The sequence below is a fragment of the Hoplias malabaricus genome, chromosome X2, assembly GCF_029633855.1.
Source record: "Hoplias malabaricus isolate fHopMal1 chromosome X2, fHopMal1.hap1, whole genome shotgun sequence".
NCBI classification, from domain to species: Eukaryota; Metazoa; Chordata; class Actinopteri; order Characiformes; family Erythrinidae; genus Hoplias; species Hoplias malabaricus.
Window position 1 is genome coordinate 15,021,030 of NC_089819.1, and position 27,709 is coordinate 15,048,738.

The following is a 27,709-nucleotide window of genomic DNA, read 5'->3' on the forward strand; positions in this document are numbered from 1 at the left end:
ATATATATATATATATATGAGAAGTGATACTTACAACACTGCACTGATTACATTTCATAATACTGAATACATATCATAAGCTGAATGAAAGGTTCCCTATTGGTAGCAGAAGGAGGCATGCTACCATTTTTGCATAATGATACTGAAATCATTACAGGAAATTTCAAGCCGAACAAAATTCAAAACCACAAAGCCACTCAAAACAACCTGTAATAATAGCTGTATCATTATATCTACGCCACATTTTTATACATTAGGGTTCCTTTCACTGACTTGAGCCACAATTCTTAATTGTCCAACAATAATAATAATAATAATAATAATTAAAAAAAGAGTTCTGCTACATTTCGCAATTGGCATTTCCAAAAAGACCCCAATCGTTTTTGTAAACCGGCTTGTCATATTAAGAAAGACTGAGAGTTTATGAAACAAATTACATACAAAAAGAAAAAAATAAGAAAGAAAGAAAATCAGTCATCAAGAGTCCACACAGTAGTGTTGTCTAAAGTGATCCAGAACACATTTTGAAGAAGGCAGTGTAGAGAAGAGAGAGATCTACATGTAGGACACTGCGGGATACAGCAAAGTGCAACAAGGACCCACAAATGTGCCAAACTCTATTGCACCTACAGCATTATTTACAGTACTGCTTGATCTATTCTAAATGTACGACTGATCTATTTATGTATTGCCTAGTCTAATAGTACAAATAACAATCAGATATATAGTCTATATGTGCAATAACAAAATGTCCTCACATGTGAAACATTAGCAAAAGTCAGTGCTCAAAATAGCTACATATATCTTAAGTTTGTGGGAGTAGGTGGAGTTAGAAGGACAGACGTTACCATATAATGAACATATTTATGAAAAGGGGGAGACTAAGCTTGTATGTGGTATCAAAGGAACATTTGATCATAGATTAAACTTTGAGCTAAGAAAATGTCTGTATGCTGAAGTGTAAAAATGATGTATATGTAAAATAAATAGAAAAATCATATGAATGCTCTGGATGTTTGTTTTTATGAGACTGAGGGTATAATGTGGCAGTGTTATTTATTTAGTTCTGTTGCTTTTTTGGCAAAGTTTGGTTCATGTGAGATGTTCGTGTCCAGCACATGTTTCACAGAGGCCCAGAGGGGAGGGGAAATGAGTGACAGATTTCATTTTCTCCCTTTTTGTTCAAACGAACATGTCATTGGCTCAGATGGTGGGACAGCAGCAGCAGCAGCAGCTAGGGATCGGTGGGTTTGGCTCAGTGTCAATCAACCCCTCCCAACCATCTCCTTCAATTCAAGTCCACAAAGTTTCGCTCTCTCATTCTCTCACACTCTACCTCTCTTTCTCGTTCCCTTCTTTGTCTTCACACCACTGTACTCACAGAGGGGTCTGATAGGTTGAGCTGGCCGGTAATATCTGTGGGATATGGCTACAGATGAAGGGGAACACAAACAAAAAGAAAAACAACAGAAAGAATAATTTATTCCTGTCAACACAAGACAATAAAATCACAATATATTGCATATATAAAAATTATAGTTTGATTATTTATTTGTTATGAGTGAGGCAAATCCCCCATCCAATGTTTGTGGTGCTTGGCCCCAAATTGGAGCAATTACACTGCATATGTGCAAAGGACACAGCAAAGCTTTCTGGACATTGCTGTCTAATCAACACAGTGCATAGGGTCACTGATTCATTGCACATAAGCCTCTTCAAGCTTCATCACAGAGCCAGTCTTCATTGTTAGCCAGTTTCCATTTACAGTAGCCATGTTAAATTGAACATAGGGCCTCATTAATGATGCCAATACATCTTGGGCAGGAAATGTCTCACTGAGAAAGCCCTAATGACATAAATGCCAGTGCTAGAGTCTCTCAGCCCATGGCTAATAATTTACCTGACCTAGAAGTATTATCACCATAGTAACTGTCCTAATGAAAAATGAGGGCTTCAGCTCGGCTCGCACAGCACTGAGCCCTAAAATTCCAATTCAGTCCACTGCATGCTTCACATCTCATTGAAGGCCAATTAAACAGGAATATAGTCTCAGTTCAGATTATTATTTTCATGTATTTTAAATAGCCCCACAAAGTTTAGATCTCTGCCTTGACTCTCCTGAGTAAATTCATCCATGATTGTTTCGCTAATACAGTGGCTGGTGAGCATCTCACTTTTTGTACATTTTAGCTTGGCTTTTTGACTTGGCAGGGAGCTTGGTCTCACTGACAACAAGGTTTTGTGGGCAGCATAAGCATTCCGTATCACAACCTACACCGCCCCCTGTCTTTAGACAGGCAAAAAGCACAACAGGTCTAAACTCTACAACATCCACAGGAGTCATGCTGGTAGAGGAAGAGAGAAGGCAGTGTGGCATATGGCGTAGACACTGACATTTAAAACTCCATTCAAATCCATTTATAAAAACACACTGATATAAAAGAAAAAGATGATTAGGACTGAGATGGGTAAACATCAGTTAAAAGAGACAGTTCATTTTTAGCTGACTGTAATGTCTGTAGGTTTCCCTTCTAAATACCATATTTGTGTTGTCTGTCTACATTCTTTACTGCTGGCCAAAAAGGATAAGCCTGTCTGGATATGACAGGATATATCAAATGCTGTGAGGATAAACAAAATGAAAATGTGTTTGTCATCTGCCTTGAAGCTCCTTGTGTCAGTGTGGAAGGAAGAGGATCTTCTTATCTGACTAACTAAATTCTGCTCTCAGATGCAAATGATTTGAGTCAGCTGAAAAAGTAGGACGTGCCTGTTTTAGATTATTATTGTTTGTGTCAGATGTCTTAATGGCAAAATACGTGTGAACGGTTAGGTTTGGAACATGCTCCAGAAAAGCAAACCTGAAAAACTCAAGAGCATGTCACCTGAAAAGCAATAGGGTAATGAAAATAATACATTTGCCTGTATTAAAAATAGTTGCTTTCAAGATTGTTTGTGTTGAGTCCCCAGAGCCTGCTGCTCTTTCATGTGAGAGCTGGCACTGGCTGAACCTGTGGGAGGATAAAAAGACTGTGGGCAAGTGCAAGCGCCGACGGGTCCTACAGGGAGTACTAGTATTCACAGCATTCATAGAATTAAGTACTGTATCAGCACCAGACAATAAGCAGTCCACGGAACCTTTCCTAGAAATGAAATGAAAAATGTACTTGAGTTGATAGCACTGCAAAGGAAACATTTGAAGGTTAAAATAAACGCGGGGGACCTTAATGGAACAAAACCTGCTGAGGGAATTAGGTTATTTTTGCCTTGCTTTATATATATATATATATAAAGTTATATAAAATGCTATATATATATAAAGTCTTTTAGGTTTTTGGTGTTTCCTTAGCTTATTAATCGTGCATTTAGTGCATTTACAAGAGAAAGTGACTTTGAGTGTGACACTGACCACATAAAATGGGACAAGGGAGGTGAAAAACATGGAAATAGATATAAAAAAAAAACCCACAACAACAAGACTGAGCAGTGAAGGGGAAGATGACGCACACATATAGAAAACTTAAAATGTGAGAGCGTCAAAATAAAGTCCCATCCAGGTTAGGCACGGGAGAAAGTCCAGCACAAGGCGTTAAGGGAGAGACTACCTTGCCCCTTTTTGTACCCACATAAGACCCCCACCCCCAACAACCCTTTCTAAGCCCTAAATCAACAGCCTTCATCAGCATACTCCCTACAGTTTAGCGGTTACGTCCCTGATTGGGCTTTCCCAACAGATGTCTGGATGGAGCACTGATGGGCTGACAGACATGTGGCCATGACAGCAACTCCATGTGTGAGTGTGAAGAGAGTCTGAGATGAGACGTCGTTTCGCGAGGAGAGATGAGGTGACAGGAGAGAGAGAAAAAGAGCAAGAGGAAAAACAGGGCAGGCTTGAGCAAAAGAGATAGAGAAAGAGATAGAGTGAGAGAGAAGTACAGGGCAGGGTGTCATATTCTTCATCTCCTTACCGTGTCTTTGGAGGACCTACGTCTCTTGATGTTGGAGGCCAGGTTGGTACTGATGGACCTAAAAGAGGCTTTCTTTTTGGGGTCGGGCTCTGCTCTACCACTTTTCCTATCCTAAAATAAATATACAGTATTATGTAGAACAGTTATTTGTGTTCTCTTCAGGAGTGTGCTTGGACTCCAATCATCACCACCACCCACCAACTTACTACTACCACTACCAAGCTACTGCTCCTAATACTATTCATGCTTACTGTCTACATGCCTACAATCAACTGACTTTGGCTGAGGACATTTTTTCTTTTCTTTTCTTTTCTTTTCTTTTCTTTTCTTTTTCTTTTTAATGCCGTCAGCTGTAATCATCTACCGTTCAGTCTGCATCTCCGTCCTGGCTTTGAGTCACAATAGTGCTTTCATGCACCCTCAGGGTTCTACAGAGCAAAAAGGACACTGGCAAGCACTACGTTAAGAGAGAGATACTTACAAAATCTACTTATATATAAATATATATATAATTTTTTTATGCAATCCTGAAATTCTAGCGGGGGAGAGGACTACCAAGGATGGCATGATGATAAAAAATTTGAGCCATCCCCATTTGTTACTTATTTTTAATGGAAAGCAAAAAGCATTAGCAAAGGAAATGAGCAAAAATGAAAGCAATCAAGACAGAAAGAAGCTGCTTTTTTTTGTTTTGTTATTGATTTCAAAGGTAGGAGTGGTTCGACTGTTTCATGGAAAAAAATGAGTAACCAAGAATCAAGAAGTATTCGAAATCCAAACTCAACACGGTCCCTTGGCATTATACTCAGGGGGATGTGAGTATAATGGGTGGGAGGGCAAAGGAGGGGTATGAGAGCTCATAAGAGGGGGCGGGATAATACCAGGGAGGAGGGGAAGTGACTTCAACCAGAGGACATGCAGTACATGGAACCAAAAAAGGAAATGCAAAATGAATGACATGACAGTTGACCTTGGCCAGCACCGTCCTTTATAGACTTAGAACCAGATCAGGAACCACTGTACCTGATCCTGTCTAGTGGACACTCACTTTTGCAAAGTGGCAAATGAAACCAGATTTAAGGATTGAAATTTTCTTTGCACTTTATTGTACAGTAATAAAATGAATTAGTTAAGCATCAATATAATGCTTCAAAGTCAGTTATTAGTCACACACACTGGCCCTGGGTTAAGTGGCCAATTCATCAGAAATTCTTTTAGTAAGCCTGTAGAATAAAGTGCTATATAAATACTTGTATGATGCAACAGTGTGAGCATATTTCTGACTTCATTGGGTGGTACAGTATTTTCCCCTCTTTTCTCCTATGCAGCATAGCAGGATTTCTCCTTCACATTTCACCACAGATAGTATGCACAGTAACATTTCAACCATGAAATGACATTTCATTTTTTCTTCAGTGGTTAGTGGAAGAACTTGGATGCAGAGAAAGCGTGGCCGTTCTCTTGCTCCTTCTGAGCGTCCATGCTTTCATCGATTGTGTTTGAAACCCCTCTGATGAGCCAACGTCTCGGAGCCAAGCAGCCCATTTCGGAGCACATGGATCCTTGATCTGCACCTGGCCAGCATTGTTTGAAGTGCAAATGCAGCCAGGGCACATCAGACCAGTCATGCATTCAGAAAGCCACAGAGTGAGGCGGGCAGTATCACAGGCCTACGGCACAGGCACCATGGGATGAGCATTATGCTTTGCATGGCATGGTTTTGTCTTTTAAGGGCAAATTATTTAGTGGTGCCCAAAAATCACCAGTAGTGTTTTAATGCATGTGTGGCTTTTTTTTAATACAGTCAAAGGCAAAAGTATTAACACTTTTAACTTTCCTTAAAGCTAACACATCCTCTACAGAGTACTTAAGCATGATATTTTCCTTCAAATTTCTACATATTTGCTGAATTTAACACATTAATATTAAAAATGTTCCATGACTTTTGCATAGACCGCTTTATGTGTTTTATTCTATACAATAGGTTACATTCAGCAAATAAACAGTAACTGTGCATTACAATGTGCGAAATTATGTATATAAGAAATGTAATTGTCACTTTTACATAAGACTGTATGTAATCATACGAACAGGTCATCCACATACCTCTGTTTGTCTCTGTTCTCTTTTTCCTTTGGCTGATGAAACAGTAGGGAAAATCAAACAGTAAAATCCAGATTGCCTCGAGGGCCAGCAGCAGTGATTCATTCTAATTATATACCCTCATCAGTGCTGGCCCTGTGACTTTATGTGGGTAGAATGGGTGGGCGTAGTAACCATGCCACAGTGTCTTTGGACACCAGTAGGCATAAACAGCCTTCAGGCCAAAACATCTCTGATGTGAGGAAGACAATCAAATACAAACATGATTCAGTATTTTGTTACTAAAAGACCTTGTGTCAAAAACTGTGGGCACTGTGGCTGAAAAGATGTTTACATTCACAGAGAGAAATCTGTTTTTTTCTTGTTTACGGGTCTAGTTTAATGATTGTTACTAATAATACTGTCACTGCTACATCAACTGGTTTAATGTCAGCAGTGAATGTTTCACACTGATGTTAAAAGCACACTAATGTTCAAAAGTTTGGAATCACTGCTTTCAATAATATAAGACCAATTAATAAAATGCTTAGCATGATGTGTTTAACATGTGCTGTATGATGGTGTATAAACCCTAAATATTGTTAAGGGCAAAGCTATAAAATTAATTTCTGAAAATCTGACATTAAAAAACATATTAATCTAGAGAATAGAGTAAATTACAATCCCAATTCACCATAGAAAACAGAGCACATGTGATGTGGAAAATTATACATTTTACCATTTGATGAAAAATATTAACTCTAACTTTATAACTTGACAGCAGCAATACATACCAAAAAATGTGGGACAGGGCAACAAAACTGGAAACTGGAGAAAATGTACTAATAAAAAACAGCTGGAGGATCAATTTACATAACTGGGTATAAAAATAGCATTTTAGAAAGCAGAGTCTCTCAGAAGGTTCACCAATCTGCCAAATGCTGCACCTAAAAATTGTGAAGCTATTTCAGAAAAATGTTCCTCATAAAACTGTGAGGACTTGGAATATCCCACCATTTACAGTACATAACATCATCAGAATATTCAGGGAAAATGAAAGGGACAAGGCCAACGGTCAAGACTGGATGCTTGTGGTCCTCTGGTCTTCAGGCAGCACTGCATTAAAAACGCATGATTCTGTACTAGAAATTGCTGCATGGGCTAAGGAACACACTGAGAAATTATTGTCTGTGTGCAGTTTGTCGTGCAATCCACAATTGCAAATTAAAGCTGTATCATGCAAAGAAGAAGCCATATGCCAACACAGTCCAGAAAGCTGCCATCTTCTTTGGGGTCAAAGCTCATTTAAAAAGGACTGAGGCTAAATGGAAAATTGCTCTGTGGTCAGATGAATCCAAAATTGCCAGACTCAAGAGGAGAGGGACCATCCAGCTTGTTATCAGCACACAGTTCAAAAGCCGGCATCTCTGATGGTATGTGGTTGCATTAGTGCCTATATCACGGGCAGTTTACACAACTGGAAGGCCCTATCAATGCTAAACAGCCTATAGAGGTTTTAGAACAACATATGTTCCCATCCAAACAACATCTCTTTCAGGGAAGACTTTTCAGATTTCCGTAAGACAGTATTAAACCACATATTGCTACCATCGCAACAACATGGCTTTGCAGAAGAAGAGTCCGAGTGCTAAATTTGCCACCTACAGTCCAGAACGTTCACCAACAGAAAACATTTGGCACATCATGAAACGGAAAATCAGACAAAGACCCAGGACTGTTTAGCAGCTAAAATTCTACATCAGACAAGAATGGGACAACATTCCTTGTCCAAAACTCCAGCAATTAGTCTCCTCACATCCAGATGTTTTCAGATTGTTTTCTATAGTAGAGAGAATGCTACACAATTGTAGAAAAGACCCTTTTCTTGATATGTGTAATTTCTTGATATGTGTTGCTGTTCTAAAGTTCTAAATTAATTAATATTATACATAAAATGGTAAAACGTCTGACTTTCAATACTTGACTTTCTATGTTCTTTCTATGCTTTATGTGTTCTATGCTCTGTTGTGAATAAAACATGGGTCTATGAGATCTGTTTTTTACCTACATTTTACATAGTCTCTTAACTGTTTTGGAATCAGGGTTAAGCACTGTTCTTATGACATATAAAAAGTTATTGGTCTGATTAAGCCTAAGTCTAAAGAGAATTTCTTAGTGCTGAACAGTGGCACTGCAAGTTTAGTTGAAATCTAGGTTTGATGCAGAACTGGGAAACAAGCTGCTACTTTATAATTACATAATAATACACAAAAAAATTCTTATTGTATATTATAAAGAAAATGGTTAAACTGGACAGGTAATTCCAAACCTCTGAATGAATAGACAGTATGTATGTTCAGCCTAAGCATCTTCTGATTTATACTGAGACAGATAACTATGTTACTCCCATTGTACCTTTATAGAAACCCAGCTAGGTTATTCAGTCAGTGAAAGGCAGGTCATGCTAGTTTTTAGAAGCTTCCTGCTGTTTTGTAGGCCAGTGACCCAGCATGTACTGACCCAGACGGAGGCCAGTAGTAAGGGGACAGTGATCTGAACACAGGCAGAAAGAGACTCTGATCCCGGTTGGAACCCCACTGAGACATTCGGCTAGCATGGCCTTTCAGTTAGAGCTCTGCCCAGCGTGCATTTTCTTCGCTCCGCTACAGCAGCACAGCCTGCTGTTGGGTATGTGTGTGTTACTGTGTGTGTATATTGCTCTGCTCAGAGATTTAGTAGGGGAGAATGGAGAAGCTGTTTCTTCATGCTGCGCACTCTGATTGGACAGTGGAAGACGTGGAAGGAATTGATCCTTAGTATGGATCTGCAGTGAACCACTCATATGATCTCAATCACCATGTTGTCACCATGTTATGGGCAAAAACCCAAATGTGTACAACAATATTTTCTGCTGCTCTCTGATATTTTACAGTGGGTGAATGCAGTATTCACTCACTGTACCTGCTGTATCATCATTTGATTGTAAAGCAACCTACATACACTGCTTGTCAAAAGTTTGTGGAAACATATTGTAATGTTTTAAATAAGTGAGCATGTCATTTTTTGTCTGTTTGCAATAACTGAACCATAAGATCTTGCAATATTTCTTTGCAAAAATAGCAATATGCCATATGATTTATCGATTAGTTCTTTGTGTTAATCAGCACACAAAACTTTCCACTGTTTAATCCTACTATGGGAAAAAAATATTTTAGACAAAACCTACCCACAAGTTATTAAAAAAAAATTCTGAAGTAGGCAAGATGTCTCCCACTTTTGATGAGCAGTGTAAATACATTTTCATCTCTAATTTTACATGCATTACTTCATGGCCATTTGAGGGTAAAGTCAACCTTTTGGCTAACAACATATTGCAAAGGGCTAAACATGCACCTCTCTACAGCTGTCTGTTTAATTGAACCCTCAGTGACTAAATTGGAAGCCATCAACAATTTGTCTCCATTAATGACAAAAACTTAGCAGGTAGCAGGAGTAAACAGCCTGCTAAAGGCCCATGCAGATCCTCATCCAGTAGCAACAGTGATGGAGCTGACAGACATACCTGAAGGTTCTTCCTCCAAACATTAACTGCTGCAAAGGCCAGCTGCATCTGCTTTCTGCGAGCATCTTTGTGACGCTTATATGCAATCTCGATGAAGATGAGGAAGATCCCGGCGACGATGCCACCAGCCACCAACATAAACACGCCTGTGAAGTAGATGTTGCAGTGTTAATGAGGAATTTCATCTATCGTTGCTCATTAACAGCTCAATGCAGAGTCACAATATTACAGAATTTTTCCCAGTTCATCTGAGAACCGAGTTACAGAAAAATATATTATTTCATTGTATTTATAAAAAATATACTGGATTTCCATTTTGTTTGTTGAATGGTCACTTAAAAAGGCTGCAGGTGGTCCATACCTGCCATATTCTCGAAGGTGAGTGTGGCTGGCGCATTGCTCCTGGAATCACACTCCTGGTATCTCACCCAGGTTTTATCCAGGTCCTCCATGAAACCATTCTCATGAGAGCTGTTGATTCAGAGAACACACTTACAAATACAATCCTCCCACTCTGCATCACTCAAAGCCTAAGGGAACCTATATTCATGTGTTCTGTAAACTTGGAAAGAGGTTAATCTTTTTTGCATGCGAAAACAATTTATATGTACAGAGAATGTCTTGGAAGTGACTTTCCAATGTTTACTAAATGGCTGATTTTATTTGCCAAAATGTTCCTTGTTGAGTGTAAACTCACTACCCTAATTTAACCATAACATTTCAAATGACTTGTTCCTTTATATTTCTCTCAGCTGTATATATATATAGGATATACAACGTTACCTGAGAATAGCCAGGGAAACATTTTGCTTCCATGGGCTGTCTTTACGCATGCCAATACCGAACCCCGAGCGGAAGAACAGCTCACCCGTGGTGACCAGGTCACATTTCTGCGAGGCTTCAAACTCCAACACGGCTGAATCCCAGATAAAAGCATGGAGTTTGCTAAAATATGCAATGGAAGTGTGTGTTAGCATGGATTTGAATCCCCTGCTGAGACTGGATTAGTTAAGCAAGAAAGTGAGAATTTGTGGTTTCTTTTTGGGTTGAACTTACTGCTGTGAATCCTCTAAGCCCAATTAAGCTGGGCCTGGTTCAGATACTGGGTGAAAACTTCAGAACTTCATTTGATTTGAATGCGTTTCTTTTTTCCTCTCGCATAGGCCCTAAACAGTGCTGGCCCTCTGCCATCAGTCCCTGTCTTTGCTTTGTCCGACACAATGATTCATGAAGGTCCCCCTTTGAAGTGCTACTCCCTCTCCTGCTTTGTATTCTGCATCAATATGAGCTCTTTTGAATAGGACTAAGCACTGCCTTATCCACATTCTGCTTTCTGTTTGCTCATTTAGAGGAGAATCTGTCACCCATAGCAGCAGCTGGCAAAACACACCAATGTATTGTACAGTACATATTCCTTTGATGACTGTTTTATCAAACTCTTTTTTGAAACATAATAATTTAGTTACTATAAATATCTCAAATGCTTACATTCCCAGCAGTCCACGTTGACACATTTACACAGTCATCTGGTCTAAATGTAACTAAAGGTGTCTGTTTTATCTACATAAATTGTACATTACATACATTGTGCTTGTTGTTCATTCATATGAAATAATCAAGGAATAATGTAAAATATTTAGAAATATCTTTGTGTGTATACTCTTAGTGAACGGTAAAGTATGTGTAACTGACCCGTCTCGCACAGCCTGGATGGCTTCCGCGGCGCTTTCGTAGTTGTGCTTTTCCATGTGGCGGTACATGGTGCTCAGCTCAACTTGACGGCGGAAGTAAATGTCCACAGAGCTCTGCTTGACTGTGGCGTAGATGAACTTGTCTGATGGGTTTCGCAGCTGCAAAACAATAGCAAAGCAGGAACTGTCCTGTTGAGCTCACAAGATGCATAATCACTGAAGTGACAGTTCATCCAAAACTTCTAAATAATTCAAAGTCAGCTTGTTACGGGGAGGGGGGTGGTCTTGCAAATCCAAAGCCAGGCTTTTCTAAATGTCTATACAAGAAAGTAGTGCTACAGGGGAAGATGCTGAAAGTGAATAGGACAGGCCAAGGTATGCATGTCCTATATAACATGCCCCAGAATCCAGATTGGTTAACAGCTACCACTGAGAACATGCTGCATGCGATGCGCTACCACTGCTGTGCCATTTAATGCTTCTCAGATTATTACCTTTTGCCTGCTGTGTAAAACATCCTCACCAAGCCTCATCAGTTTGCAGTGTTTTATGCTCAATTAAGCTAATGCATACTCTGACTGTACAACAAATGCTTTGAATTTAAATGTGCACTAGTCTTGAACTATCCTTATACAAGCTATTTGATATTAGTGTTCTCTGACCATTTCAGTATGGCAGTTACCATAGAAGCTTTTATGGTCAGAAAAAGTTATCTAAAAATACCCTAAAATTAAAGAGGTCTGTTGCACCTTGACGAATTAGATTGCCTTCTCCAATGCTATACATTGCAAAACCATGGGGTTTGTGTCCAAAATTTGTCCAAAATATTTGCATTTTCTTGCACTTTCATGACTTTTGTGACCTGTATGCACTATGATCTCACCCTAGGGTCGTTGATGCCGGTAATGCGCTCCTCAGGCCGATCCAGCACTAGGAAGGCTGCCAAATTGGCAGTATAAGATGCAACTATAATCATAGCAAAACCTGCCCACACCATACCTAAAATCCTTGCTGAAAAGCTCCGTGGGGCACCTGCAAACAGAATGTGAGAGAGAGAGATTGCCACAAAATCATACATGAATCGAATCAGTATGATTCGTATCAGATTGATGTGTTTGAGTAAATTATATTTCTTGATATTGTGTACCTTCTCCAATACCGGAGTTCAGTAGTACACCCCAGGAGAACCACATAGCAGAGGATAAGGTGAGGGCATCTTCTTCTTCCTCTTCACTATTCACTTTAAACCTTCCAAATGGGCTGTAAGACAAGGAAATTGTACTATAAATGTAGTGAAAAAGGATCGTGTGCAAGTATTTATTTATTTATTTTATATTATTATTATTTAAAGAATTATGTCAAAGAATTACAAAGAGTGACAATGAGCACTGAAGGTTCTGTCTTGAACCAGGTAATAACCCCACTTAGTCCGAAGCATTGATGCCATGTTATACTTATGATATTTGTATTTAATTATTTATTTATATTTACACTTATATAGTGCCTTTCTAGACACACAATGATGCTTTAGAATCAACACTGCACTGAATGCCATTCAATTTAACATTCAGGTATTAATTTCAGGGTCAGTTGTAGCCTGCTATATTAGGATGACCTGGTAGAAATAATAAGTGGGCAATGTGGGTGGTATAAACAGTTGCTATGAACATGTGGTATACCCCCTATCAAACTTAACAATAAGACCACCTCATTGTTTCTACACTCAATGTCCAGTCTCTCAGCTCCACTGACCATACAGGAGAACTCTGTAGTGCTACAATTAGCACTAGACTGTAGTCCACCTGTATCGCTGCATACTTTTTGTGCCCTTTCACCATGTTCTTTCCCCATCATGGTCAGACCCCCACAGGACCACAGAGGTCAGGTATGATTTGTGTGGTGGATCATTCTCAGAACTGCAGTGACATTGACAGATGGTGATGTGATAGTGTGTTGTGCTGGTACAAGAGGATCTGACACAGAAGTACTGCTGGAGTTTGTAAAACCGCAAGTTTCACTGCTAGATTGAGAATTGTTCACCAACCAAAAATATCCAGGTAGCAGCATGGTCAAGGAAGTGGTCATAAAGTTGTGATAAATAAATTGCACTTGTTCATAAACATTACAGTTTCTGCAGCAGTAGCTCATTCACAGGATCTACTAACACAAGAATAGTAAACACAGCTCATCAATTTTGCTGGATCAAGTCAGGCTAACTAAAATTGAGTTTTGGTCTCCTCATACGCATGAACATCAAAAGCCTTTTTTGTTTTTTTAAAATCAGGTCAAAGTTAGCAGTGTCTAGTGCTACTGCAGACACAGCCTAAAATATCATTCATGTTCTTAGTATTTCTGTGACTGGCAGCCGGTAACATGGTCCCACCCCTTCTTTCTAGTCTACGATACACAAGTTGAAGCTATGTTTCTAAGAATGAACTGCCCACTCAAACAGAAGTTCTGAGAAATGGTACTGCTACTACTAATTTTCAGTTACTGATTGGATGAACAAGATGCACATTTCTAACGCTTCACTCAGATTTCAACTCACACCTTTCTAAACCTGGCCATATCTAATTACGGCCTTGATTCATTGTATCGTCCATGGGCTGAGAAATGAGAAAGGTTGAGAGGAGCTTCTTTTACCTGAAACGGTCTAATAGGTAGAGCATCACCGCCACAACATGGACCGATAGACCCACCAATAACCACAGAGTACTCTGAAAGGGCTGCATGAACGAGTCCAGTGTACTGCGTGGTATTTCCTGCAGTCAAAAAAACAGCGTTAGTCACAGCTCCAACAAACACCACCCACACATGCGAATGTGGCACCATATGGAGCGTTTAACTTGGTCTTTAGTTAGGCTTGTCCTAGATGTATTAATAGATTTTAGTCCAAAATCCTTACAATGTATTCATATGAGTTTCCTTTGCAAAAATATGCTCAGCAAACAGATTTTAATTAACTAGAGGAACTGTAAAAGATTTCTAGGCAGACAATCTACAACCCTGCTCTCTAGGGAGTTTAATTCAATTACATTTTTTTACAAGTTTAAATAAAACTGACCCCAAATCTAGGCCTTATAATATTGTGTATTACTGCATCTTTATTTAATCCTTAACTGAATAGATTTGCTGTGATTCAGATACATAATTCACATCATAATTCGGACTGTATTAATGATGTGATGTTTAACGTGGTCTGCCTCAGTCACAGTTTGATGTAGTCTTGAAGATTTCAGTAGTGTTTTGCATGCTCCCTACCTTTTTGACAAGGATTGTGAGACCTTGGTACTTGAATGGTTTAGAGAACTCTATGTACTGGGCTCGTTCATTGTTAATTGTGAGTGGAGCCACGATCATGTCTGCCAGGCCACCCAGGAGCTCTCCCATCATGCCATTCCACTCCTTCTTGTTGCTGTTATTCACCTAATAACAGGGGGGGAAATACCACGCTCAGTAATTTGTCATGCTTGAAATGTTCCTTAGCACTGCCAGGGATCCATAATTACACCTGTGAACAATGACTCTGCAAGCCGTAGATATCCAAAGAAGACAAGATTTTTATGACTCTCCACTGCATGACCTTGGGAAAATACAAATGAGAAGCAAAATCAATAAAGTGCTGATGTTACTCACACGCTCCTGAGTGCCAAATTTGCCATCAGCCACTAGATGTACTTCGTAGGTGAAATTCATTGTCATCGCAAGCTTGATCAAGAGGTCGATGCAGAACCCATAGCAACACTGAGGCACTATGGGCCGACCTATAGAAGAGCCAAAAATACTAAATTATTTTAGTGCAATAATAAATACCTTCTCACTTAACCAACATACACTGCTCATCAAAAGATTACTTAAATATTTTTCTTCTTTTATTCTGACATAGGATCAAAAAGTTATTCAAAATTATTGAGAAAATGACAGCCCTAACAAATTTCATGCCTTTTAGCCTTTCAGCCGTCAAAGCCATATATTCATGTTATTAAGTTTAGCTGCTGTAGAAAAGTGTACTTTTTTGTTACATAGTGGTGTTCTGCTTTTTTCCTACATGCTAAAAATAAATGAGCTCTTAGATAATGGCTGTTTGACTGGAAATAAATGCTCTGACTTATATACAGTATGTGAAAAGTTTTTTTTAACAGGAAACAATTAGTTATGAATAATTTATTTATATTACTCTGGTTCATGTATGTATATTCCTTGCCCAAAACAAAACAACTACTATCAAAAGCACATATCAATGTGTCAAGAAATATCAATGTTAACATGTTCCCAGTGTTACCAGGAATAGTCTCGTTCGGGCCAGTGCAGATCACTTTTTTAATCAGGACTCCATTCACAGTGTACTCCTCCTTGCATGTTCCATCTCTCAGGGTCGGTTTCACATACACAAAGGGCTCTTGATGAATGGTGACAATCTAGCAGACACATAAAGCTACAGTTTCTCCACAGGCAATTAGACATGCCAAAATAAATGAGAAAGTTAGCAAAACTGTGAACTATCCGGAAAAAATAATGAATAAACACCTTCAATCTTGTTGACATCTGATAGCCCCTTGGCTTCTCCGTCTCTCCTCCTGGCCAAATGATCTTCCTCTGAGTGTTCATCACAACCTGGACATAGACAGATTTGATTGTAGAGTATTTTCATTATTATCTAAAGGTTACAAGTATTACACTGTAGTATATTATGTGATTCTAAACAAGGCGTCAAAGACTGCATAATTGTGACTGCCTATAATGAGAGAAGTTTAATAATTCTTATAAATGTAATACAGTTCTGTACAAAAGGCTGCCTGCTCCAGTTAATTTACACATTTAATTTGCAGAATAATGCCTTTTATTATATTAGTTTCCTGTAGAAGATAAACAAAATGTGTAATCTAGCTGGGGGTGACAACACGTGTACATATGCAGGTACTGATTCTCAATTAGACTTTTTTACATACTTGTGAGCCATTGTAGACGCCCACTTGGATCAGTCGAGTCTTCTGGTAGTTGAGGATGCTATAGTGGGCGAACCTCCTGTCCCCATCGTCATTAAACTCCACGCGGCCTGTTAGGCCATCTGGATACTTGGATGACATCAGCACTCTAGCACACCGGAGGGGGTCAAGTAAGAGACTGCACAAAAACCCTCCCCATTTATCCACACTCCAATAGCGCTGAGTGACACTGACACTGAGAAAGATGAGAAGTAATGGCATGGGAGAAGGGTGCAGGTGCGTAGGAACAGACATGGAGAAGAGAACAATGCAGGAGATGGGTGGGAGAAGATCGTGCTGACAGTATACAGGCAGAAAAATAGGTAAGCTAAATTGGATACGACATGGAGAAGAACATGAACATGCCCGCGTTTTGGGATTTTGAGACAGGATTCATACTGGATTTAAAATATCACATTCCCAGTGTAATCTACAACTTAACAGGCTTGATCAAAGGCATAATTCCCAAAAAGGATGGGGGATGGGGGGTACAACATTCCTATTAGTTATAACTAAGTAATATAAACCACTAAAAATCAAATTTTATGATAAATATTTGATGAGAAAAGATGAAAAAATAATGGTGAGAAAACAAATAATATTAATCAACATTTATAATATTACTAATACTGATATTATAAATACTGATAAAATCATTTTTAATCTCCCCCAAAATACTCTACATGCTGCATGCCTCCAGACCCCACATTAAAGGTCCTGTTCAAGCCCCTAGTGCTCAACCCAAATTTGCACCCATTGACTTGGTGCATCTTTAGCTCAAATGACCACAACCCCCCCTTTCCCACACACACCCCTCCCCCCCTCCCCCCAGACCTACATCACACTTTACAAATGTTTAGCAATGTAGCTTGAATCCTTATTTTTTCCCTCCCACATTACTAATTCGTTCACATTGCACACCGCTTGTTTATTCCAATATTTGCAGTGTGTCAGCTCCCACCCTTGTAAGTGCCAGCGGTAATGTATGGTAATGCATGAGAGCGGATGGATGGTGGTAGCGGAGCGGTGGTTGCAGAGCAACAGTGCGAACTCTCTGGCCTCACCGTTTGAAGAGCGGACCAGTCTTCCAGATGTTTGTATTGCCCACGCAGCCTCGAGGAGGCTCTGTGATATTCTCCTTCTCAAAGAGCTCTTGTATGGACTGGGCCACCACTGCCACCGCATCGTAGATGTGCGCGGTCTCGTTCTTGCCATTGATTAGCTGGAGGCCGAGCAAGCCTGTCCAGTTGACAACATTACATGGTGTTGGGCAATGTTCCACAAACTCAGAACAGATTCTCAGTCCAAGGCAACAATCGTTAAGAAACAGATACAGACGTGCATAGAATTATTCAATAGTATAACAAAGTGCCTGAGGGCAAACAGGAGGGACATCATAAGTTATGGGTGGAGGAAAGGGGATGGGATTAGGACAGGGTGAGAAAGCACTGAAAGCACACTGATGTGAAGATTACATGGATGTGCGTAAAGAAGCCAGGACAGAAAGAAATTGCGGTTGTAGCTTACCATCGTATTCACACTTCAATGTGGAGGTAGCAAAGCGCCACTTATAAATAAACTCATGACCAGCCAAACCAGTACAAAATGTACACGCATTCAAACCAATATTGGATTACCACAACTCTCTATTGCATCATTTTGTAGTCTACTGAAAGAAAGGACACACACTTAAAAGATGAAACAAATTAAACGTTAGACAGAGCACACAGTACAATGAGCAGAGAGATCACAGTGTTTAAAACCTTTAAACATCTAGATGTTTAAACGTTTAAACACCCAAGTACGCCACAAACACTGATTTGCTGATGTGGATTGCAAACTGTAATCGTATAAAAAGCTCTAAGGCCAACACGTCCAATCTGTTACACAGTCTGTGCGAGAGAAAGAGGGGAAGAGAGAGAGAGAGAGAGAGAGAGAGAGAGAGAGAGGGATGGAGTGAAGGAGTAGTACATACCATCTGGAGCTTCACTCAGTGCTTTACCAGACATCTCCCTTTCTCCGACCAGCCACACATATCCAGAGCCTGTCATATTGAGCTGGCGCGCTGCTTTGTAAATGGCTGCAGCCTCGTCTTCACTGTGATTGGATAGAGGTTGTTAGTGCTGGCATCAATGCAGTGTAGATGCCTCCAATGTCAAGCTGATTGTTGTGTTAAAAGTGCAATAACACCTCCTCACACACAAAATCTGACATTTGGGAGGTCCCTACTGATCCCTTGTGTACAAAATGGACATGAGATGCAAATGGCTTGTGATTTTTTTTTCCCACATAGTAGTAAATAAGCAGACTATTTACTTTCAAATATGATGGCAAAATTACTGCTTATTACTATGGAGGCGAACCCTTTTATTGAAATATATGCTTGAAACTCAGCTAAGCCATATTCTGTCAATTACTAGACTTAAATATAATTTTGGAATTTTATTTTTAAATTTGGAAACTTGAAAACTTTTAAATTGTTTTAAAGACACTTTCCAGTAATTTTTTCTACACTGTTAAAATGACCATGTGTTTGATATCTGCTAAAAACATATTATGCAGATATACTGAAACTGCAGACAGTCTCAAAGTAATTGAGTCAGATAGTCAGGGTTTCTTACATAATAAACTGAGGGCAGGGCTAATGGCATATTACATCTAGAGTTACATCTAAGACATTTTTGAGTACTTAGGGGATATCTTTAAAATAATTTCTAATGTCTTTCTGAAGAAAACAGGTTGGTTTTAAAGGTTTGATCGATGGCTAGAGAAGGAAATAAAATATGTTTAAAATGAAGCAAATGTAGTCTTTTATGGCAGGGGTTAGGAAGCCATGTTTTACCTGTTCTACCTGTCAATGAATTAATGACTTGAAGCAGATGTGTCTGAACAGGAAAATTACCACACAGCGCAGGAATCTGGTGTTCTATGACTAGAGTTCTCCACCCCTGTTCTTCACAGCCCCTCTAAAGTGCACCTTTGGATTCAAAATGCTAAAGCATACACTACATCCAAATAAAAGCTATTACATATTAAAATGTAATGATGTAATGTAATGAATAAACAGGTATGCATCCAATGCAGGATTCTAAATAAAATGTCAAATGTCTTGAAAACTACCAAATGTCTGATTTAGTTTCTAATTCAGATCTTGTACAGTTTCATTTCTTGCTGGCGTTTCTATTGCATTTGACCACATAACAAATGAGCTCACCTTGCAGACAAGATGATGACTCTAGCCTCCAGCTCCTTGGCCTCCTGGAGCAGAGCAGTCAGATTTGTGTCTTGGCTGAACAGGAGCACTTTCTCTGCCTGGGATTGGGACACAACATTAGTCAAGTGGTTGACTCATCGCTACCCTGAACCATGCTCTGTTCAGCGCTCTCACTTCTTTTTTTTTCCTCACTTTTTCTTTCTTTTTTTAAGGGATTGGGAAAAATGGAATAAAAAATTTCCATGAAAATCAGCTTAAAATGAAAAAAATTAAGCTTGGAGGAGAAAAAAATTCTCATTTTGTCAGCATGCAAACTGAAGGGAAACAAGACTCCAAGGAAGAGCGTGCATGTTAGAGGAAAAGGGAGAAGAAGATTGATGCAACCGGAAAGCAAAAACCGGGTGGAGGAAGGGGGGAGCAGGGTGGTGGTGGTGGCTTCTTTCCCAAAGGAAAAATTAAAAAGGCAGTAATGCTGCAGAAAGGTGGGAGTAACATCTGGATTGTGCCTGTCCCACACGACCAGATCTCCACGCACTGTGTCAAAAGAATAGACTTGCAAATCTTGCTGGCTTCAGTACATGCATTTGTTTACAAAAAAATTAAAAAGTGGGAGGTAAAAAGGGGCGATTCTTTTGCTGAAATTATACGTTTTAAAATAAAAAATAACCCATTCTCGATTGAAATCATAAAAAGAACCCAACATAAATATACGTGCTAGCAGGATAAGGAATTTCTGGAATCTGTTTTGTTGATTTTCTTTTTTTTTCTGTTTTTTAATTCTTTTTTTTTTTTGGAGTGGCTTCTAGTTGCTACGTTCAGATAACTGTTGGGCGGCGTGCATTGACCATGCAAATATACCTTGGGTCCTCGCTTGTTGTCATAGGACAGTTGGTCGAGGTTTTCATAGTTCCTGTTTTTACTCTGATGAATAATGTGCACAGAGAAAATATGCAGACACAGAAGAATATTATAAACAGGTATAAATGGTGTGCAGTAAAGCATTCCAACAAAATCTCCACTTTTCTGCTTCAAACTGGGAAACTATAACCCTGGGGCTTGCAAAAACATCAAGATCACAGTAAACGGACAGCTCTAGACAGTTCTTCATTTTATTATGAATGTCACTTACTAATAAGTGACATTTTGTTCAAATACCACCCTCCCACCCCCTACGGTAATGGTCCTGTGAAAAATATCCATTTTACTGTCCGAAAAGTCATTTTTGCCTGCTTTAACCTGCAGTTAATTAAATGGTTAAGAAAGCAAGCCACTTATGGTCTTCAGAGAGCTCTGCAGTTTAATATTCTCTAGTGAATTAATTTATGATTTTTAAAAAAATAAATATTAGAGTTTATAAATAATTTGTGCAGTGAGGTCTAAGGTCAAATGAGTAACATAGTTGCAGGTACCAGCACCAACATCTATCTCTTTAAAAGTCTACCACAAAACAAAACTGCAGCCCCTGAAGCATAACTTATCACCACCATGGGATCTGCAAAACCAGACATATGGCCTAAACTAAAGGGAAAATCCAGAGTGCTTCATCAAGATAAACTGCACTTTTCAGTTTCAGACATAATCTATTCAACACTTCATGGTTCTAATCAGTCTCTCTGTTGTAGCCGTCCTCAGTGAGTCAGCTCATTTCATGCCTTACAAAGAAAATGGAAGATATAAAAGCCAGAAATCTGTGCACACATTTAGAGCACTAGTCGTGCTGTGCTATCTGTCTTTTGCATTTAATCTGCACATTATCCCTCACAGAGCAAATGCAGGGGATGGATGTGTGCAAAGACACTCCATTTCAAGCTAACTGTATTAGTGACTAATAAAAATGTTACAACTTTTTGTCCATGGTGTTAAAAATTTGGCCTTAAGGATTTTTTTTTTCGTAACTTGAAAATTGATAAAGCTTTTCAAAAGTGAATGGTTGCTGTCTGGCTAGAAGCTGTAAAACAATTGTATGTTTTACAACATGCAAGTACCAAGCAGCATCTTTATGCAAGTTTAAAAGCAAACTGATCAATAAAATACTGACTAATTGTTCAACAGCTACTCACACATTTATAATTCATATCACAGGGTCAGAAAACTGAAGACACAAAATTACTAAAGACACACTGATATACGTATTAAGGGATATTATTGGTATCCAGTACACTTCCCATACATATATATTGATTAGCTAACAGTGCCATGTATAAAATGCAGAAATTGGGACTAGAAACACCTAGTTTATCTCCAGACAAAAATATATAAACATGATTTCTACATGGGTACAAATGTAAAAGAGAATACTCATCTAAATGGTCTGCTCTTGCTTAGCAAAATAACCACTATTTTTTCATTTTGAAATACTAATCAAATCTAAACACCCATTCAATGGACGTTTTAAGCAAATATCTGGCATTAGCAATATGGTTCAGATATCATTGCCCAACCTAATGTGTTACAAAACTAATGAAAACCATAACTCATCATCATTTCAATAATCACATGATCACAGCATTGACAGAGCCTTGTTAAAATCAGACAGTAAACGCAAGCAGCCTGTTCTGATTTTATGAGGTTCAAGCTTCCCTGATGGGTTTTCTGGAATAGCAAGAGATAGCTGCATTTAAAATGAGCAGGCCTTGAGGCTGCCATTGCTGCAAACGACATTACAATGACATTGAGGCTATTCCAAATATATTCAGAGGGCTAGAGATACAAGCATTCTGCTCTGCACATACACAGACTGTTTCTGAAAAGCTAGGGTTAGTAGCATAGCACCTAAAAGATTGTAAATCTATAAAGATAGCAGTAATGTCCACAAACAGTAACACTATGGTATTATCATTTAATACTACAAGTAAACTGTTAAAGACAACAGGCATCAGCTATAGCTTTAAACATAATGGATAGATCTGGGGGAAAAAAATCTCCCACACAATGCCCACAGCCCTCAGGCCTTCCACACACTGTAATTAAATACCCACATGTCCCTGCCATTGATTTTTTGCACAGCCCCAGGTTAAGTCCCTCATTTTGCTCCTGTTTGTGGATCGAAAGACACGTAGGAGAAATCTGACTATGGCAAAAAGCAATGTGAGATGAGTAGAAAAAGTACAAAGTTCTGCAGATAAAAACCACTTAAGACGCTGTTGATGCCTCTGGCATAAATAATGTTAGCCAATGGAAAGAAATGTGTTTACAAACAGAAAAGGAAACAGTTAACGTACATAGAGGACCTCTGAGGTACTGATTACAGGTGCACACTGACACACACACAGCACGCACCCATACGTGCCAGTGACTCCCTGCACCTCACCTTCGTCTCCCTCTCTTCCAGCAAGGTCTCCAACTTCTTCTGGGCCGCACGGCCCTCGTGGTCATCGCTCACAATCAGGATGATGTGGTTCCAGCGGAACTCGCGCATCATGTCGAACCAGACCTGAGCCTGGTGAGAGTAGGGAGGAACTGTACGCAGGAAAGAGAGATGGATACTCTGAAAAAATTAAAGAGAGAGAGACTGGTTACCCTCCAGAGGCATGGCAAAAGCCTCGCAGGCTGCAACAGTCTAGAGATTTTTAATTACTTTAACTGTAATTAATTCACCAGAAACTCCAGCTACCTTCTTTCACTCAGTCAACATGCCACAAGGGAAAACGCTCAAAATGCTAGTGTGTTGCTGTAAGTCAGACTCTATACATTTTAATAATTCAAACATAGCATTCCATTGCGGAAAACCTACTTCTGGGAAACAAGAGTTCTGGTTCTAAATGTTCTATTTGCTAACTTTCCAAAACATAGAGATGATCAAAAATTACAAGATATAAACTACTTCATAGAACTGCAGCATAAGTATATTCAGCATCTTTCAGCTTAAACTTTAAATGAATATGTTTAAACATAAGTCTGTTTTGGGGAAAAGGTTTGGTACTTTTAAATAGTTGCTATTGCTCTCTGTGGTACACAAATATGGGGAGGATATATATGTTTGCAGGGTTTTATTTTCCCCAAGGCCCTGTGTTCCCTAGGGTCAACTGTTTCCCAGTTTAATATTTTGTTTTAAAAAATCCCCTCCATCAATTAAGGCATTAATAACTCTTCCATGTTAATCAAACTAACATAAAAAAATCTCCTTACGCCTTAAAATTAGCTTAGATAAAACTCAACACTTTCAAATTCATTCAGTGCAGGTGGATCTAAAAATATCCAATCAGTCCACGCTTACACTCCACTGCCTGCCAGCATCTCTAAAGCCTATCCTGCAAGTTGACTTGGACTGGGTCCTAGGTTTGTGATGTAAGAAATCCTGGCGGTGTGAATGTGCCTGTTTTGGAACACTTTTAGTTTCCAAACAGACATGCTCATGATATGTACTCTAACAATAAATAAATAAACAAACAACAGTCGTGTTTATATATAATATTAAATCTACACGTAACAGGTAGTAGCCTAACTGCTAGCATTAGCAAGGCTAAAAACAAAGCAGCTCTATTTAGAAAGAAGGCAAAAAGTCTCATGCTGTTTTCGTTTGAAACATCGTTTAATGGTGGATTGGAGCTTACTTTGTATTATTAACGCTTTATCAAGGTTTAAAGTGAATATAGTAAATTGTTTTGGATTCGTGTGCAGGTCGTTGTGCATTCTTGTGTAGGCTAAAGCCCGGATGTGCTCACTGCCATACATCCTAATGTTGCTAACATCAGCCCATGTCGTTTATTTTTATATGACTCGGTAAAATATTCAGCTATTATATATTTCAGTATAATAAAATGAGGACAGTCACACTGTATGACGGTACATTAGCTACCTCCCAAATCAAAATATTTACTACCTATAGCTGGTGCTTCTCTCTGTCACAGGCTGGGTTATTGTGACCTATAATCATTCGACCTAGCCCCACCCCTTCAATACGAAATCAATAAATCAACAAAAAAATTAAATAAAGCTGACCATACTTGCTCAAGGATTCACCCATATAAAACAGTCCCCCCTAGTAAGTATTTTGACATGCAGATTTTTATGTGGGACACATTTAAAAAGATAACTCTACTGACAGCTGACAAGGACAGATAGCATCTGTGACAAGGAGAGCAGGATGGAGGAGGAATGTAAATGGGAGCCCAGCAGCGAATGCCCCAGGTCCTGGTGCCATTGTGCTCTTGCAGAACAGCACACACACTCACCTTGTCCGAGTAGATGGACATGCGTGTGGTAAGTCCCACCACTGGTATGCGGTAGAATCCGGCAGTGTAGGACACTGGTGTTGGGGTCAGATGGTCATTAGACTGGGGTGGATGACTCACCAAAATGGCATAAACCTGAGGGTGGAGGACTGTTATTAGAAAGAGAATATAAAGTAGAAATATGAAAAGTAATTGTACTAAATATCAGCACCTGGTATCTCAAATACAGCAGTATAAATATTAATGTTTCTATTGCTGGCCTTACTAGAGAAGCAGTGGGAATCTTTGGTGGGGGACTGGACCCTGAACAATTAATTGGCCTCCTTATATGGTTCTGACATAATGATACACCTTTGACATCACAGAAATCTCTGATTTCTTGTTCATAATGTTCCTTTCATCATAAAGATTTCATCATTTCACAAGTATATTTTTAAAGCCATAGACCTACAATGAAAGGACTACACATTTCTATACACTGTATGCCATGAAATAATGGTGTCTACTCCCAAAATTTGCTTTATATGCCTTATGGAAACCCTTTATATTTAACCATTTAAACCATTTGTGTGTAGAAATCAATAGTTTTAGGATTTGAGATTTAGCTTTAAAAAAAGTAGGCAGATTTAAACACTTAGGTCAATGTGGCATGACTGCAGTGAGTAACCTTGCAATGTTACCTGTTTTTACATGCTGTTACATTTATCTGTATCAGTTCAGTTTTAAAGGCACATAACTTGATTTTAAAAGTAAAATGATAGAGGTTGGGAGATAAACTGTGACAGTCTTTGTTGTATAAACCCACAACATTAAGAATTAGGAGCAGATAAGTGACAGAATTGTGTACAGTAATAAGTCAGTGAAAAAGGCCACATGAAACAAACTAGTGTGCGTTTGTGTGGTCTGTGAGTAAGTGCATGTATGATAATCCATGCTGCTGTGTTGGACTCTAATCTCTCTCTCTCTCTCCATCTTTCTATAATACTCTGCCTGTGCTCTTCCCACCAGAACAAAGCAGCTGTTATCCGTGGGGCGACGCCATGTTGGCCTCGTTTTACATTTTTCATTGAAAGGTGCACAACTCCTCCATACTGCTGTAAGTGTTTGATTAACCGCTCTGCGAACCCTCATACACTACCATAATGGGCCACCAGGGACCTCAAAGCTAAATACCCCCCACAACCATCTTATAAGCACAGCCGTTAATCTCTACAGCTGGTTTGGAAATCTCAACTTCTACATATCTGCTCAGAAATATGACATTGTAGTGGATCCTGTTGAATGTCCATAAACAGGGTATATAGTGATTGGCTCCCTAAACTGAACCATTCAATTTAGATGCAGTGGTCTTAATAGGCTGAGTGAGCTGCATAGTTGCTATATATTTCCTCAAGGCAAATAATCCCTGCACAATGTATATTGCACAATGAATATTGTATTTCTTTGTATTGTTCTTTGTATGTAGTTTGAGTTGGTAATACAGCTAAGTTGACCTGATTTGATTATTTGTAAAGTGACACAATGAAAAGCAAATTTCCTCATACAAGCCCGAGGTGATGCTCATTGAAGCATAATTAAATGGAAAAAGATGAGCCTTTTAGGCAAAATGATTCAAAAATATTTATTTATAAATATGCCTGTTAACAATTTGAGTGCATCATTTTTTTTTCAGTTCTCTGTGATAAAGAGCCATTTAAATATGTTTCTGTCATATCTGTGGGGAACAGTGAAGAACACCTAATACTATTGAGAATCATCTGGCAAACAACCCTGCCCTTTTGTTTAAGTATTGAATTAAACCTATGCAGTCTGATCCTACAGGTAGACATTAATTTTTCATTCTAGAAAAACAACATATTCTGCAGCAGTATTTTCTTTTAATGTTACTGTTATGTAATGTTAGTTCCATAAATTACTGGCAGCTGGGAAGTCAGTACAATACAGTATGTTTACAGTAGCGATACTTGGGAAGAGTTGTATTGCAAATTAGACCACTTTCAAATGAATATCAGGGTCTAATACCCGTGATTAATGGAGAAATATGTTGCTTATCATGGCAGCTGTTATTCCTTTCAAAAATGCAGTACTTTATACTAAATCCTTCTAGGATTAAACCAGTCAAATCGTCTCTGCCCAAAGAAAAACACACACAGAGATTACATTCCAGGTTTCATTCCTTATCATTTGGAGCATTTCTACTGGTCCATTTGGTGCGAGAGAACTGCTGGATTCAAAAGGGTGTAGAAAAATCGACATATGGCTTTTTGACAGTGATGATATGTAGTAGTAGAGAGTGAGTCCAGTGTAAAGTGGGCAATGTTTGCACTTTTACCTGGTTGGAGATGAGGTCCTCGCACACGGAGAGTGCCATCTGAATGGCGTTGGGTTTGTGTGTGACGGAGATCGCGTTCATTTTGAACTTGTCTTTGCCGTAGATGTTGTTGGCCTGGCTCACTGCCTCTTTGAACACCTGCTCGAAGCGTTTTTGGCTCAGCACGGCCCCGATGTTCACGATCTTGGGCTCGCAGCCGCCCCGAGCGCACGAGCACGACACGAGGAAGGCGAACAGAACCAGACGCATGATGGTTTTGTTTTGTTTGTTTGTTGTTGTCCTTTTTGCCTCAGATCACGGTCCTAAAATCATACAGTCATTGAGCCCTGTTGAGCCTGAGCTGTTCCATAGAGGTTCACCCACCTCAACCTTGAGCTGAAAGCAAGAACGTATTCACGTTGTGGGCACGTGCATGGTCCAATTGTTTTTGTGCAAAGGCAATTCTTAAACGAAAAAAAAATCCTGTTAACAGCCCGTTAAGCAAAGGCTGGTGTTAACGACGCGTGCTCCTGTTGATATTCACCACTGTCTGCTCTTTCACTCCGCGGTGAAGCTGAATTCACAAACAAGTGATGAATATACGGAGCGGAATAGAAGAAACAATTCGAAAGCAGCTCGTCTTCTTGCCTCAGTTGAAGTGAAAACAATGCAGAATTCTGTAGTGACCTGGCGCTCAGGAGCGCGCCGCTGTCCTTGGTACT

At 39.2% G+C, this 27,709-nt stretch overlaps 1 protein-coding gene across 6 annotated transcripts; it reads right to left on the bottom strand.

The window, feature by feature from the left end:
• LOC136676425 (glutamate receptor ionotropic, NMDA 1) lies at positions 1–27,709 on the bottom strand. 6 transcript variants are annotated; one of them, XM_066653429.1, is made up of 22 exons: positions 27,009–27,709; positions 24,677–24,811; positions 22,813–22,989; positions 20,361–20,423; positions 19,503–19,600; positions 18,264–18,385; positions 17,353–17,527; positions 16,253–16,397; positions 15,831–15,917; positions 15,586–15,721; positions 14,940–15,067; positions 14,565–14,729; positions 13,947–14,065; positions 12,451–12,563; positions 12,187–12,335; positions 11,305–11,462; positions 10,396–10,557; positions 9,974–10,083; positions 9,613–9,758; positions 6,075–6,106; positions 3,969–4,079; positions 1–1,429 (listed from the first exon to the last, which is right to left on the bottom strand). In XM_066653429.1, the coding sequence occupies exons 1-22, from the start codon at positions 27,255–27,257 to the stop codon at positions 1,378–1,380; spliced, it is 2,832 nt and encodes a 943-aa protein (XP_066509526.1). In that variant the 5' UTR covers positions 27,258–27,709; the 3' UTR covers positions 1–1,377. The 6 variants fall into 6 exon arrangements, with proteins under 6 accessions (XP_066509526.1, XP_066509528.1, XP_066509527.1 ...); XM_066653431.1 differs by lacking the exon at positions 20,361–20,423 and having other exon boundaries at positions 2–1,429; XM_066653430.1 differs by lacking the exon at positions 6,075–6,106 and having other exon boundaries at positions 2–1,429.